This window comes from Netta rufina, assembly GCF_964035555.1.
Source record: "Netta rufina genome assembly, chromosome: 2".
NCBI classification, from domain to species: Eukaryota; Metazoa; Chordata; class Aves; order Anseriformes; family Anatidae; genus Netta; species Netta rufina.
The window spans coordinates 113,948,426-113,965,065 of record NC_140124.1 but is presented as its reverse complement, the minus strand read 5'-3'; the positions used below and the strand labels follow the sequence as shown (position 1 = coordinate 113,965,065).

The 16,640-nt window shown below is 36.1% G+C and overlaps 1 protein-coding gene across 2 annotated transcripts in view; it reads left to right on the top strand.

Annotated features, from left to right (window-relative positions):
* ASXL3 (ASXL transcriptional regulator 3) overlaps window positions 1-16,640 on the top strand; it is a gene marked incomplete at its 3' end in the record, with an annotated part of 124,766 nt that overhangs the window by 60,270 nt on the left and 47,856 nt on the right. The window contains exon 5 of one of the 2 annotated variants that reach the window (XM_084281416.1): window positions 7,012-7,133. In XM_084281416.1, the coding sequence (XP_084137542.1) occupies window positions 7,012-7,133 (122 nt within the window). Of the gene's footprint in view, window positions 1-7,011; window positions 7,134-12,196; window positions 12,324-16,640 lie in introns of those variants that run through there. The other variant, XM_084281417.1, reaches the window with a different exon arrangement.

The following is a 16,640-nucleotide window of genomic DNA, read 5'->3' as shown; positions in this document are numbered from 1 at the left end:
GCCTTAATATGTACGATACATAAAACAATAGATATTGTTTTCATGTTGTATTCTTAACTGTCTGATTGCATTTTTAATTTGCTCTTGTTTCCAGTGTGATAGAGTCCAGAAGCCCCAGTTCCAACAGAACGATCAGATGCCAAGAGGAGTTGTTTAGTAAGGGTCTAAAAGTGCCTCTTTAAAGTTAATTAGCTGGAAACTGAGGATGAGACCCTATCATGAACTTCAGCAATTGCCCCTGTCCTTTCGTGGGCTTTTAGATGACAGTCTTCAGCTTTCTGACTAAAAAGTACCAGCTGACATTCAAACAGCAGTCACAGTATAATGCAAGCTACTGAACAATTCTATTAGCATAATAAAATACAAACTTCTCACAGTTATAATTGCATGACGTGGCAAAAGCTCTTAGTCCACATCAGTACTGTTAAACTGATAACCAGAAAGGCCATACCTCAGGATTTTGCAGATGCTGTGGAGAAATCTCTTTCCCCACCTTCTCCCAAGGCACATGTGAAATGAACGCTTTATGTTACCGTTGATTTTGTTTGGAATGGGATTTCTACAGAAGGTCTCTAATAGTCTCTCGTATCTTTTTGTAAATTCCATTTCACTCAAACACAGGGCAGCAAGTAAAGGCACAGTCAGTAAAAGAATTAAAATCCCAATTACTGTTGCCTGGGAAAATGATGACTATAATATCCTCTTGCCCATCAATAGGATGTTCTGTTCTCAAAAAAGCACTGGTCCCCAGGGTTTCCGAAGCCAGGGGTAATCCATCAGCCACGGAGAGCAGTTGATTAAAAGTTGTCTTCATGCAAGCCAGTGGAATGCACAATGATCTAACTGTGGAGGAGGTAGCAATCCCTGCGGTAGCATGCCTTCCCTCCCCAGGCCCAACCCAAACAGAGGGCCTGAAGTTTGCCCAGAGCTGAGCAATATAATTTCCTCTTGAGACGCCGTGGTTTGCAGCACTTCCGAAAACTGGAAGTTCTTCAATATAAAAATGAACTGGCAGAATTAATCTCTTAGGCAGTTTTCTTAGAGGTAGTAAATGGATGATAGAGGATCAGATTCTTGCTGAATCCTGAAATTTTGTCTTTGTAGCTGCTGTGATCTTGGATGCCTTATGCTTTTTGGACTAGAAAGCTGCTAGGATAAATCCTATTGGGAGGAATGAGCATTCACCATTGTTTGATAGCTGAGTCCACGTTTATGTATTCAGGTTCTTTCTGAGAACAGAATTTCTGGCAGTTGAGGGAAACCTGTCATCCTTAGCATATTGTTTCTTGATAACGATGCCGCTGCTTCCACTGAGCATGTCTGTTGTACGTGGCAATATCTGGATGCTAGGTAGGCTCTCTCTAAGCAGTAGAGTGGCAAAGGAATAGCAGCCCAAACATACTGAGGTTGGGATGACACATCAGAAAGAGACTTTTCCTGGTTTTTTGCTTTTTTTTTTTTTGTTTGTTTGTTTTGTTTTGTTTTGTTTTGTTTTCTGTACATTAGCAGTTATGAGGCCTTAGAAACTGGTGACTTAGTGATGACAGACTACATTTTTAGTGGAAAATGTTGACTTCCTTTGGGACGAGGCTTCACAGTTTTCAAAGATTTATTAAATGTCTGGGCACAAAATTCTCCTCAGATTATTATGTGATTCAGTGCAAGCTACCATCCTGACAGGGTATTTGATGTCTATTTCCAAAACATGATTGAATGTTACTCATCATTTCACAGTGCAAGTATTACTTTTTGAAAAGAATCTTACAGTCACAGTAGGGCCCTTGATATATGCATCTGGTTTTGCTTGCATTGGTGAACTTGTGCAATTAACCAACTCCCAAACTGGTTTTCATTTTCAAAAGCTGATGGCAAGAGTCGCATTCTGAATTGTTCAGATTTTGCAAGTTGAGCTGTAGAGATCAAAGAGTGATGGAGGTGAATTACTTGATACGTCTGTGTTGGCAAAGCGTGACCATTTATGTCAATGCAAGTATAGATCTGTGTCACCCAAAGAAAATATTGAATTTTATGGATATTTCAGAGAGAGTTTTTGTGTGTAAGGGGGTTCTCTGTGAAGTTTTGTATCTCTAGAGTGTGTATATACTTTTTATGCTTGAGGTAGATTATAGTCTTTAGCATATGGTAGCAATATTAATTTGAATTTTGTAATGTGGCCATTAGTAAACAATCCTTCTCATCTGCTGTGGTTTCTGTAACAAAGAAGGAAGTGAACTGGTGTTGATTTTACTGGTTTGATTTTAAATCAGTATGGTCTGTCTGAAATCAGAATTAATTGTGCTATTTATTTGGGGAAAATAAGCCCCATAAAGCACTCCAGGAACTTTTCTGTCCACCCAGTTACATAAATCTGTTTATAATTGTTCCTAATAACTTTCTGTGACATTGAGACAGAATAATTTTAAGTTGTATTATTACAAAAGACTGTTTCTTTGAAGAAATGTATCTTCTAATATGGTTTAAGTACGTATCATATTTATTGGGGGTAGGGAGGTTGTAGTAACATAAAAATACTGAGATACCTTATGAAATTTGAAATTAAAAGGTAACATTGCTGATTTTTACAAATCATAGCCTGTCACAGTAATTACCAAAACTGGTCTTGGAAAAATGGAAGAGAGGAGGTTATTTCAACTGGAGGTTGTCAAAAACATTTTTAACATCCTCTTTTCGTTAAGTAATTCTAATTCTATCATTCATGTTAACACTCCCTGAACACTCACTAAGGAGGTCTTATCTTCAGAGACCCAGCTGCTCTTCCAGCTCGTAACCTAACAGTTTATGGCTTAATAGTTGCTTTATTTCTTCACTCAGTCCTGGCCCTTGAAGAAGCTGAATGGAGCTTAATTATTCTCTATTAAAGCGAAATGCCTCCTGTAGGCTTAAAACTGCTCTCGTTCCCTTTTTCTGCTGTAGCAATAATGGTGAATCCTCTTTATTTGCTACCAAATATTTTTGCTTAGTCTGTTGCGTTCTTTCAAGGTTCTTTTCTTCCTCCCCAACATCTAGTTTATTTTTAACATTCTTTTCTGATAGAGTTTTTCAAGGTAACATGGATCTGATAATATTCATGCATCTTCAGTGCTTATGGACAAAGTAGTTCCAGCTTTCCAAAGTTGTACATATGTACAAAGACCACTAACTCTTCATGAAATTGTTTTTCTTTTACTGTGTTCTTTGGTTTTCATAACTGCAGTCTTAAGTCTTTTTTTTTTTTTTCACTAGGACCATCAATTTTTACTTCAAACACTGACATATTTTTCTATCATGTTTTTCCCTTTTTTCACTTCTGACTCATGCAGAGAAAAGCAGTTGGACCTTATCCATTTGAATGAACAAATAAATACAATTTTCTGTGGTCGCAGCCTTTGTAGTATACTGAGATTTTGGCATAGATTGATTTAAATCACTAAGCAGCACAACTTGCTTTAAAGAATAAATTTATTGATAATCTCATATTTGTATTTAATTTCCTAAAGAAAATTTTAATTTATATTGTTTTGTAAACAATTAATATATTGATTTTCTTTGGTATTATTTTTTTTTTTTACTAATCAAGAGAATATACTGTATGAACTACTAAGCAATTATATAAATTAACATAATGTATTTAGATTTTTAGTGTTTATATCTTCTATTTTTGGAAAATAGGCAATGACATGTCTTATTAACTGGATGGTTAGGTTTTTACCCATGATTTGTATCAAGCTGCTTTTAAATGGAAATAGAAATTTAAATGATCATGGAAAACAATATTTAGAATAACTTCTTAATATTTTAAGCTACAGGATATGTGAAGGAAACTATTTTTAATGTACTAAATATATCTTAGGAAGGAAATATTTATTGTTAATAAATGAAGTTGAGTTTCTCTAATCACAATGCCATTAAAAAAATTTAAGCAGTGGATTTTAGCCTCATACATCTATTTCTTTAACTATAGTTGACAGGAAACAGAAATACTTTGTTCTCCAATTATTTTCAGAAATCTGAAGGACATAGTTTTGGTTTGCACTAAACTGAACCATCATACATTGAGGTACCTGCAGAACTGATCACAGATATGGAAAGCTGGTTTATTATTTCAGCAGGTTTTAGTTCCAGTTGCTTCACCAAGTAGAACAAGCCCTGTTCCTTGGTTTATTTTCACTGTCAAAGTTTTAAGGAAACAGAAGCAAGAGGAAACAATACATTGATACTAGTTTTTATGCGAAATTAAGGTAATGATAGAAATCAAGAGTATTGCCTCTAACAGACCTTGTCACGATTTCATTTTAATTCAAATTAAAGGGTTTATTCTTAGAATAAAAATGAATTAAAGCCTAAAATTAATTTAGAGCCATGTTTATATTTATTCCCATGCTGTATCACGAGTTTGACATTAACAGCTGTAGTGTTGAGCATCATCAGTTAGTGGTGCCAAACCTCTCTGTGATGAACTTTATCACTAAAATAAATAGGAAATACTGTTGGATAATGTCCTGAATCAAAGTCATGAGAACCAGAATTTCCCACTTAGTCAAAAACGAACTAGGAGTTCTAGTCATCCTGGAGAACAGAAATACATTCTTCACTATAATTCATGTTGTATCCTCACTTAGAAGGGGGACTTATATACGTAATAGTTTTCCTTCTTCTGCCATTTTTAAATTTGTTCAATTCTGTTCTCCTTAACTTTGGGATTTGTATGCTTACATTATTTCTATTTTTAATTCAGTTCTTTGACTCTTAGTCTTTGCCAGAAAACAGTAATATATATATATATATATATATATATACACATTTCAAATTACATTTCAAATTACTCAACTTATGTTTTGATTCTTATTTTCAAGATATTTATATATATATATAAATATATATATATAATATATATATTATATATATATTTATATATATTTATTATATATATATAAATATTTATATATATATAAAATATATATATATATATTATATATATATATTTATATATATTTACATTTCAAATTACTCAACTTATGTTTTGATTCTTATTTTCAAGATATATATATATATAAATATATATATATAATATATATATTATATATATATTTATATATATTTATTATATATATAAATTTTTATATATATATAAAATATATATATATATTATATATATATATATTTATATATATTTATTATATATATATATATATAAATATCTTGAAAATAAGAATCAAAACATAAGTCGAGTAATTTGAAATGTCAGGTTTTTATTTTGGTGTAGGTGTTCTGTATCTCAGGAGCTATTATAGTGATTTAGATTATATAAAATAGCTATTGTTTGTTTTCTGCTGACAATTTACTGCTCCTCTGAGTTGCCTTTTTTGATAGTAAGCATTGCTTATCATGTGGAAAACATTGATCTAACCAGGTGACACTGTAAGCTTAGGATCTGTTTTGTATTGCATCTTTGTGTATTCTTGATAAATGCTTTGAGTACATGGGAAAAAAGTGAAAAGTATCAGTTAGAAGTCTTGTGACAAAATTGGATTTGTCTTATCTGCTAATGAAATTTTTTAATCTAATGTGAAAATTATCTTGACATAATGCCAAAACCATAAAACAGAATATATTCTGCTTGTCAAATAAGTATTAATTATTTTTTTCTTTCAGTGTGGAAAGAAATGTTTAATATCCCATGCGTCTTACACTGGCAATTACTTATTGATAGATAAATTGTCTCAATTCTATCTCTTTTCTTACAAACCCAAAGAAAAATCCATTACAATATTTATTTTATGAAGCACTGCTAGAGGCACGGGAGTTGGAATGCTACTTCACTTATCTGCTTGCCCCATTGAAGGATGGGAGGAGGAAACCACACGCGAACAGAAATATTGGGCTAAAATTCTTTCAGGCCCATGTCTGTGCAACCTCTGCGTGTCCTCAAACTGCTGTCATAGGTTCACCACGTATGGCAGATCTCGAGGAAAGCATAAGCAGTTTGGGGACTTTCTAAAGCAAGTGTGTCAGCATGCAAACCGGCTTGGGGCAGCGCACGGGAACCCAGACTTGAACCCAGTCAGAGGAGGAGGGAAGAAGAAAGCTGCTCCATTTCTGGATCTGTGCTCAGTCTGTTTTAGCTGGGCTGCCTTAAGACACTGATAAGAGTGATAGTAACGCCAGGCATTAGAAGTGGAAAGGTTTTCACAGCCCTTTTGGCCAAGCTTGTTGACTACCAAGATTAACAGGATGCTCCAGGCATTTTCACAGCATTCATATCTGTTTAATAAAGCTGGATTTAAAAAAATAAAAAATAATTAAAAAAAAAAATCATGTTTTTAACCAGGAGACTTTTTCTGTGTCTAAGACAATATGTATTCAAGAGGCTGATTAAAACAAGTGCAGTAGTATTTATTCATTAAAACATGTATTATTAAAAAGGCTGACAAATAGCAGTGTGTATTACCTGAGAGACCAGAGTTCCTCTTTGCAGGATATTCCAGTCTACCTGTTAAACAGGCAAGTGTGTGTTCTTACTTTTACCAAAAAGTACTTACAAAATAGATTAGTCTGGCTCCTATGACGCCATTACGATCTGGAATGCAGTTGCATACTCATAAATCCAGCATACAGGGTCATCAGTGTCTTCTGTATAAATACATGTTTAGACACATAGTAATCTGTTAGAAATGACTTGGTGAAGAAGATAATTTTTGCCTGGCTTCTGTGTGAAAACTGTTATTCAGCTTCCTCAGTTACGTTTCAGGACCTGACAGGCAAAATCTGCAGTCTCCGGAGCTGCACAGAAAGGGGCTGGTGAGGTACAAATATTTGTGAAGCAATTCATGTATTTAAAATATAGCTGGATTCCCAGCTCATTTGGACCTCAAGATTAGTTGAATTTAGTGAAGTGAGCTTTTTTGTTTTCCGGGCACTTGCTTCTCCCTCCCCCCCCCGCTTTTCTTAGGGCTCTCCAAGATGCATAGAAGATAAACCCCATAACAGTATTTTTTTTTTTCTTTTATATAGTTTGCCCAAAGCAGACATCTGAAGAAATGTCTTCCAATCGTGATTCGAGCCTTACAAATGCACCAGTGCAAAGCAAGCTAGTATCTTCCTTCCAGCAGCACACGAAGAAAGCACTTAAGCAGGTAAGCACCTACTGCCTAGTCATCAGTTGGCTTTCCTCTAGCATGGGTGTCAGTCTGATATGAACATGATTTCAGCAGAATTTCAGGACATTTCTAATGGGATTTTTAGGGCTTTGTTTAGTGATGTATTGCTGGGTTTTTCTTCTTTTTTTCTCCCCCCCCCCCTTTTTTTTAAAAAAAACAATGGTGCAGTCCTGCCATTTACTGTGGTTTTGATGTGTTTTTGTTTGTTTGTTTGTTTGTTTTTGTTTGTTTTAAGTGCTTTGCAATTAAGCAGAATTGTTTGTATTAATCACATCCCAGGTTTTTGTGTGTAAGCACTTAACACTGGAAATTTTATGTGAGACTTAAAATAAAGCAAACATTTTGAAAGAAGTTCTGCAGATAGGTAAGAAGCTGGGTATACTTGCTCTTTAGTTTTTCTTTATGGTCTGTTTAGTAATAGTTTGCGTACTGTATCTGACATTACAGTGTATAAGAGTGAGGTTGTTTTTGTTTCTTGAATAACCTGTGATTTGGATGATTTAGGTTGGAAGATATGTAGTAAAGTTTGGCAAAAGTAACTGTGTGTTCAAAGTCAGATGTTAACAGAAATCATAACGGTGAAATTTGTTTTCCAACAATGCCAAATTAGTTCAGCTTACAACAGGGCAAATGAAAAACTAAAAAAATAATAATTCAAAAAATATATATATCAGTATTTCCTCTCAGTTTTGAATATGTAGGAATTGTTTTAGTCATGTAAATACAGCAAAAAAAACGAAATACAACTTTCCTAAAATGTTAGTTTAACGAGATGATGTTGCTTTAATTTTTCTGGTAACTGGTCTCTTAGTTATGTTTAACTGAAGTATAGTATTTCATGGGGTAGTTTATTGCAGAGTTGTTGATTTAGGCTTAAATTGAGCAAAGCCTGTCCACATCTCCTTCTCGAAACACTTCAGTATTTGTGCTTAGTTTTTCATGCAGTTTAAGTGTATATCCACTAAAATTAATAGACCTTTATCGTACCTATAAGGTTATCTTTTACTGGCGGGTTTGAGGACTGGGGAGGATTCTTAGGTTGGGGTCTCACAACTGCTTGCTCAGGAAGGTTGGACAGTGCACAAAGCAGCTCTCTAGCTGTTTGGGTAGTTCAGAGAAAGGCACTCAACTTTTTGGAAACTTCTGTATAGATCTTTTATAATATATAAACTTTCTGAGGTGTGGAGGGAGCAGGGGAAGGGAAAGGAGGAAAAAAAGCAAAGCTATGAGTGTTTGAACATGTGTAAGCTGTTTAAACTCTGTCATTTGTCACTTAGCAGATATATGGCTCTGAGAATAATTTTTAAAAGGGCAAACTAATCAAAATAGCTTAATTAATATAAAAAGTCATAACATTGATGGAAATCTTTGAAAACATTCCCTAAGGCAGTAGGGTTAGAGCAGAATTGGAAAGTTAAGTAATCAATAGAAAGAAATCAGTTTTAATTAAGTTAATGGTAATTAGATCTTGTACTTCAGAGTATGAGATTATTACACCTATCAGTAAAATGTTTTCTGTATGTACAGTATTAGACAAATGTACAATTGTATTGCAGAGTGCCAGAGGGTTTTTCCTTTGTTTTAATTTTTCTCTAAAGCTTCAGGTGTTGGCCACTGCCATATGCATGCTGTAGATTTGATTTAATTTGATATTGCAGCAGAGGAGAAAAAACTTCAACAGTGATTTTCTTTCACTTCGCAATCTTTCTATTGCTTTTATGAATGCACATAACACATAAAATTTGTACAAAGAAGTGCCTGTACTACCTTTTGAATACACAAAAAACTGCATACAGTTGGATTCAGTGCTTCTCCAACTGCTGCTAACTTACCAGTTCTGTGCTAAAGTGACAGAAGATGAGCCATCAACATACTCTCAGCAAGAAGTGTTTATAATGTATAAACATATAAATATATACTTTATAAATGTCAGAAAGCAGTCTTCCCTAGCTATTGTATTTTTTCTATTACTTAACAGTCTTCACAGAAAGAAAACTGACAAGGTAGTCTTTCAACCACTTTCCAACTCAACTTATTTAAAAACAGTAAGTTTTGATTAGCTTGATTTTGTGTGTTTTTGTTTTGTTGTCCATTAAAATTAAAGTGAGAGGCAAGCTGATAATGTGAAGTATTGCTTGAAGATCAGAACTAGAATTAGCAGATTTTCTCTGTTTGTCTACTTATTAGCCACTCTAGTCATATGCCATTCTCTTTCAAGTGTTATGTTGGATTTACATATGTGATTTTTAATGAATTCTAGAGATATTACTGGGTTTAGATTGCAAAGAGCAATCTCAGGTTTCCTTGTAACATTTTAGGATGCTCTCAAGAATCAAATTAGTCACAACACTGCATTTCTTAACCTTATTCTAGTAGCTTGGATGACAGGGCATTTTCTGAGCCCGGGCTATTGGTCTTGACTTCTCTCAGGTAGCAGGGAGCCAGGGTACTTTGTAAGGGCCAGGGAGGTTTGCAGTTCCAGTGGACTCTCAAAAGGTCTGCTTCACAGTTCAGACCCTATTTCCTCACCTTGAAAGCTTGGGCTGCTATTCTAGTCTGGCAACTTTCTAGCTTCGCGACCTTCCATCATGTCATTTTTCTGGGAGAAAGATTGAATGTTTCACCACTGAGTGTATTTCATGTTACTTTTTTGGTTTTTGCGGAAGTTTCAGTTTTGTTCCTGAATAGTATGAGTGTAAAGTCCAACAAAATAGTTCCCACTCATGAGGGCTTAGACAAAAGAGTCTGTGGTGTAGAGCTGCCTTTTACGCTTGTCTTTCTGGTGGCAGATTTTAAAGATTTCTGTTTCCCTTTTGCTGTTGGAAGTGCTTGGGTATGCGTGCCCAGCTGCTGCTTATCTAGTACCATTGAAAGAGGGGTTTATGGCACGCTGTCACGCACTGATTTCCCATCAGTACTGATCAGTTCCACACTGACTTACCTCATTTTCACACTTGAGAATTTTGGCATGCAGACCCATGTCAGGACCTCTTACCAGGAAAGTACTGAACTACATCTGCATCTGCTAACAGTGGTACATGATCACACTACTGTGTGAATTATTCTTGCTCTGGACAAGGCTAACTCAAGTATGGACATCAAGTCATGGCGTAGTGTCTACCATGCTCCTCTCTGGTCCAGTTTCTGTTCCATTGACTTGAGGTGATACTTTTTTGGAAGTCTTCGCTATGTACAGATTTGTCTGTATCTATCAAGATGTTCTTGGAACATTTCTCAGAAGAAACGATCATACCTGCAAACTGGCCTCAAGTAGGTAACACTGAGCATGTGTGAATATCCAGGACATTGAGGTGGTGTTAGTGTCTGTTGGACTCTGATAGCCAAGTATAAGAGCACCTTGTCCATCAGTGTACCAGTTGGTTCCTGGGGCAGTATCCAAGAGAGGATAAAGAACTTGAAGATGCAATATAACGATGTCTGGGATGATATTAGACCTCCCAGACATGGAAGAAAATCCTGCCTCACTTTTGGCACTTTGGAATCAGCACCGAGAAGGGTACCCATAAATTTTCTGTTGGGAGAAGAGAAGGATACTTCATTCAGACTCAGAATCTGAATACAGACCAGGACATGTCTGAGACTGTGCTGGGCATCCAGATCTCTTTGTAGAGACAGAACTCCAGAGACAGCAGCCAAGTGGGTTTGGGAGGAGAGAAGCTCAGGAAATAAGGGAATCTACACAAGGTATGTTACTGCTGCTGCTTTGTTTTGTTTTTCTTAACTTTGGGCTTTGTCTGCATGCTTGGTGGCTGGGTTCGTAATATGTGCCACTATTTTATTCATAAAGTGGGTAGATGCAGTTTTTCATGGAGAAGGAAGCACCCATCCATATAATTTGTTCTTACAGCAAAAGTGGCAACTGTATGCCCTTTTTCTTTTTTTTTCCTTTTTTTTTAATTTTTTTTAACATTGGATGCTGTCAGGCCCCAAGCAGTAAGAGAGCTGTGGGGGAAGTTGCAGTTTGGCTCATGTATTGCTCCTGAATTACAGTACATGAGACCTGTAAAGCTCCAAATAACGTTTCAGGCTGAATTTTCAAGCACATCCATAATTATTATCATTAGAAACAAATCTACAGTCTTTCTGAAGCAACAGAAAACTAAATTTCAGAGCAGAATGGCAAACAGTGTAATTTAGCCCTGATTTGCCCAAATTCACAGGACTAGTTATCAGTTTTTTGTTCATTTGTTTGTTTGTTTGTTTTTTTTAAGGACACAGGCGTCCAAGTGCCTAGGTTGGCACTGGTGGTAGAATCCTGAACTCCCTTGGTGCTGGTGTGGATTTGCTTTCCTTTCTTCACCTCAGGCACACCGCTTATCTTGCTTTGGGAGAAGAACAAGAGCAAACTCACCAGTCTTGCTCCCTCCACACTCATTCTGTTAGGACTTCTCTCCTTGAATACAGCCTTGAATACAAGTTATCCTGAAGCATTTTGCTGTCCTTGGAAAGTAATCCAGTATGAGTCTGTCTGTGGTGTCTGTCCTTTGACTCACTGAAGAACTACTCACTCATATGTTGTGATGCAAGCCTGATATATTTGCCTGCCCTCCTTTCCTTTCTCCTCCCCTGAAGAAATAAAGATGACAGAGGAGATCGTTATGATTTTGTCCTGATCACAAAGAGTTTGAGCACCGGGTGTCTTCCTGAAAGTCTTTGAAACTCCAGTGTGAACTGAGAGAGATTTCTTGTACTGAATTCCTTGGTAATAGAGAGTTTGTTGCACTGTCTCAGTGTCTGTGTTAACCATTTTCCTATGTTTCATTTCAGATACTACAGATTTACCAAGGACACAATTGGAGAATTCTGGCTCCCTAGCTGAAGCATTTGATCAGATGTCTGGCAACATAAGTGACGATTCTTGACAAATTTTCCTGTCAACAAATGGAAAACAAGAAAAACATGTTGCTTTTTGACTACTAGAGAGACATGGGAAGGGACAGTGGAATTTACAAAATGCGTTCAGGAAAATGGAATTTTGAAGATGATAAACTAAACTGATTTTCTGATTGCCAAGACAAGTCTAGGGAAGAGGACAGAGAAACTATGGCAGGGAGACTGCATAATGGGGAAAAGAAGCTGGAAGAGCAAGAGTTCCAGCAGGAGCTCTTCAGGGAGTACATGCATTGCCCGAAGGCAGGCTGCACGGTATGTCCCTCTAAAGGTCCCTATGCATGGGCAGCATGTACCAGCTGCTCAACACAGTGCTTTGGTAAGACACAACACAGTGTTTATGGGACTTTCTTCTTGGTCATCTCCATGGTCCTCAGCCCTTACTTGTGATGGAAAGGAAGGGGCAGGAATCCACATGATCCCTGTATTCTTTTTGTACTGCTTTTTAGTAATTAACTCCCAGTTGCTGGGGCATTCTGCTTGTTTTCCCTGTGGGGTTGTTTGCATAGCATGCTTTTTGCAGCTGTCCTGCATGTTTTCTGTTTTAATAAATGTGGTTTTCAGAATTCATTCCTCTGAGAAATATTTAAGAATTTTAAAGCAACTTTATATCACTACCATGTTGAAGCATTGTTGCCCACTCTGCTTCACTGTAGGACAGAGCCCCTCACCAAAAATATGCCCATGAACATTAATTTTGGTTACATTTACCACCCCTACATAGTGGAATCTTCTTCCCAAATATATGTTGAAAATTCATGCGTAGTTCTGGTATGTAGCTGCTGTTTCTCGTCCCAAGTATCAGTCAGCCAAGCTGATGGCAGTGCTCAAGTTATAAGCAGTTCACTTTTCTGATAACATTTATTTTAAGTAACTTAGGGTACTATTTAAGATGGATTGGTCATAACTACTGTCCTAATGACAACTGCCGTCACTGTAGATGAGACTCGCATTTTGTTGGGTACTGGGCACAATAGTCAAGCTTTTCTAATGATGTTGCATGATTTTTCCATACACTGGCAATGAGTCTCTAAGTGAGTATCTTCTGCTGGGCCGTATGTAAAGAACAGCTTTTGATTTGAATGTTCTATAACATAACATAGACCCAGGAGGAAATGAACCTGGCCTCAATTTTTGAAGTGCAATGGTTGGCCTTTTCAGGGAAAGACAGGAGTTGCAATGGCACACAAATCTTCAGGCCTCTGAAAATGCTGACAAGCAGTGATGTACCAGTGCTTTTATAGGAACTTTTGGGTAGGTCCTCAGCAGACTGTGTCCTCAGAGTATAGGGCATGTAGAATGCAGGCTGGAGTAGGAATGTCTGGCATAAAGACATTACAGTTTAACTGCTTACGTTGGTTCAATGTAAATTGGTGCCCGTCTCATTGAGAGGTAGTGTGAGAGGATGTTTTTGTCAGGAGAATGGTAGGATGGCCTTGTAGTCCCCTCACTATATTTTGCACCTTTTGCAAGAGTATATTTGTAAATTTGACCTGAAAGAAAACATTGATGATTGTTTCAAAATTTTCTATGGATGTTGCGGTTTTTATTTTGTTTTTTTAACTGCTTTATGCAAACTGTTTTCTTCGCTATATGTGTGTGTTGTGCAAAGAAGCAGGCTTTCCCATAAAGCACCTTTCAGCTGATAGTTGTTACTAGTTTAATACATGATTTTGTTTATTTTTTAAGCATACTCTTCTCTTCGGAAAAAAAGTGTCATTGAGTCAATGCATGTGCCATCGTCATTCCCATTCACATGCAAGTCAGAACAGGCATTGAACACATTGTGCACTTTTGTCCTTCTCGTTTGGTACTGTGGTTGGGAAAGCAAAACAAAAAAAAAAAAGTACACTTTGCAGTTGATTGTGATCTGCAGCAGTGGTAGCTGTGAATGTGTTGTTGTACCCCTATAAAAGATGGTACTGGCTTGCAGGTGTAGGGACATGCACAGAAATGCACGTATTCTCTCTGCACTACAGATGGCCAAGCACTTTACTTCACTGTTGGTTAATACACAGAAAAATATTCAGTTGTTAATGTGTACTATAACTGTGTGTAAAGACTGACCACTATTGGGACCTAAAGAACAAATATGTGGCAAGAAATTACTTCTATTCCAAAAAAGAAGTGTCACGGGGTAGGAGGATTGTATTGGACAAGCATAGACACTTATTCTAAAAGTGATTAAAAGAATTTGAAAATAAAACCTAGGTCTCCAAACTTCCAGTTATTCTGCCACTGCTTTTCATCTCCAACTGATCAGTTGTGTACACTTAGCACCAGTGCTGTTATGTTTGGTGTATGAGTCTGGCTGGGTTTGGTATATGAGTCTGGCTGGAAGTATACTAATCTATTCTGTGCTTTAGGAATGACACTTTGTATTTTGCAGTAGCTTCCATGAGAGATCTTTATTATTGTTTTAATCATACATTTGCATGCTTATAACTGCTTTTAATATATGTTTACTATAAGAAGTGGTGGCATCGCAAGAATAATAATGTTATAGAATCAATGTGTTTACTCTTCATGATTTGTGGTGCTTGCTGTTTTATTTTAACTGCTCTGTGTACCCATGAAACAGGTTGCCACTGAGATTTTAATTTAAGAGAGATGTGGGAATTAAAGTCTGTCTTAATTTTACTAACAAAATGAGGGTGAAAGAGGGGACAAAGAGTGAATTTTATGGTGGTGTTAAGTGAATCAGTGATAAACTATAAATTCGTTTCATCCTTGCCAATTCAGGATCCATGACCATAATGTAGAGTTGTTATTTATTTTGTGCAATAGACTTTTCTCAGTGTATCATAGCTTGTGTTTTTTACATGGCAGAATGCAAGACTTCCATATCTTTATGTTTCCGATCCATAATGTGTGAAATTTCAAAGGTTATGTTTCACGATACGAGTTTCAGAATGTAGACCTGACATTTATGGAACAAATAGAAATCTGGGACTATGTTGCTTAATGCAGCCAAGTGTTACATATCTTTGTTGTTAATAACTTAATTTTTAACATTCTCAGCATGTCATGCATTTAAGCTCAAATGAAAGTAGTTTTCTGCATTAATGGTTTATCTGTATGCTGCGTTTTTTCATTACGATTTGAGAAGATGTGGGAAAAAAAAAGTTAAAAAAAAAATCCTAAGCAGCAGTAAAATGAAAACATAATGCCTGACATTTTGCTTCTGGGGCTCTTTTGGGGGTGTATTTTTCCCCTCTCTTCAGTTACCTTTCAGTCTATATTGTTTCCTTTCATTTCTAGTTCAGGAAAGACTTTTTTTTAAATTTATTTTTTATTGAAGAGAGTCTACCATTTTGTCACATGGGTGGAAAAGTCTTTCCTATGTCAAAATCAACTATATATGAAAAGATTGTTCTTAAGAACAGATAATGGCATTCATGAGCCCTCCAACACACTGCTACATTCCAGCGGGGGCATAAACTTCCCAAAAATGAGGAGACCTGCTCTTGTAACCTGTTTATGAAAACCATCTTGGAATTAGAATATCTCTGTTAATTGCATGACATTTTTCTTTTGGCATGTATCTTTCAAGTTTGTGTTTTCTTAAAACTTTTTTTTTTTTTTCGTGTTATGTTGAGTTCTTTGAATGAAAGTGGATTGATAGGTTTTTGGCAATAAAATAATTTTATTAAACAAATTAATTATGCCAACCCCTGTATAATGACCATGGCAGTGTTATTCAACAGATGGTCACAGGTTCTGTTTTATGAATGGGAATATTGGGAATTCTCCATACTCATTATGTACAAGAGATTCACAGATGTCCTTTGCAAATCTGCTTGTGAAAAGCTGGATGTAAGTACTATATTTTGGCGGTGATTTTAATGTTTAACTTGTATACCACATGACCTTTCATTTTCCTTTTCTCCTGTTTTATTTATGTGCCATACAGATAGGACGACAGGAATGTTCTACAGACTACTTTAACAGTGATCTGTTCTAGGAATTTACATCTCACAGCTTTTTTTTTTTTTTTTTTTTTTTTTTTTATCTGAAGCATTTAGCACGAAGTGGTTGAATAAATTTGAAAAGTAAACAGAGTTTCATCTCATTAAAGACAAATAATTATTATGTAAGCTATCATACATGCTATATGTGTTTCTATCTTACTTTCAATAGTAAAAGTGACACCTTATCATTTGGTAGTTATTGGCTCTTTCTTGCAGATCCATGGGCAGTTCAGCTAAGAGGTCATTTATCTCTAAATATAGATGAGTTGCAAAACGTTCTGTCAGTAAAAGATGCTGGTGTAGTTTGTGTTAGTTACTGTTTCTGTTTCTACAATGAGATCTGGAACCATTTTTCTTTGGCATAAGTCATAAAATTTCTCATTTTCCTCAGTGGTAGTTACAAATTTTACTCATCTACTTTGTGTTTATTCCCTTCACCAGAAGAGCTAAAGCTAGAGATTTATCTGATTGTGGAGACAAGGAAAGCACTAAATTAGTTTGGTACACTGAAGGCTCAATATAGCAAAGCATTTGGTGTGTGTTTCACTCTGAGTAATCCCATTGACTTCCAAGCTAAGTAGAATTAATCTTGGGATACAAG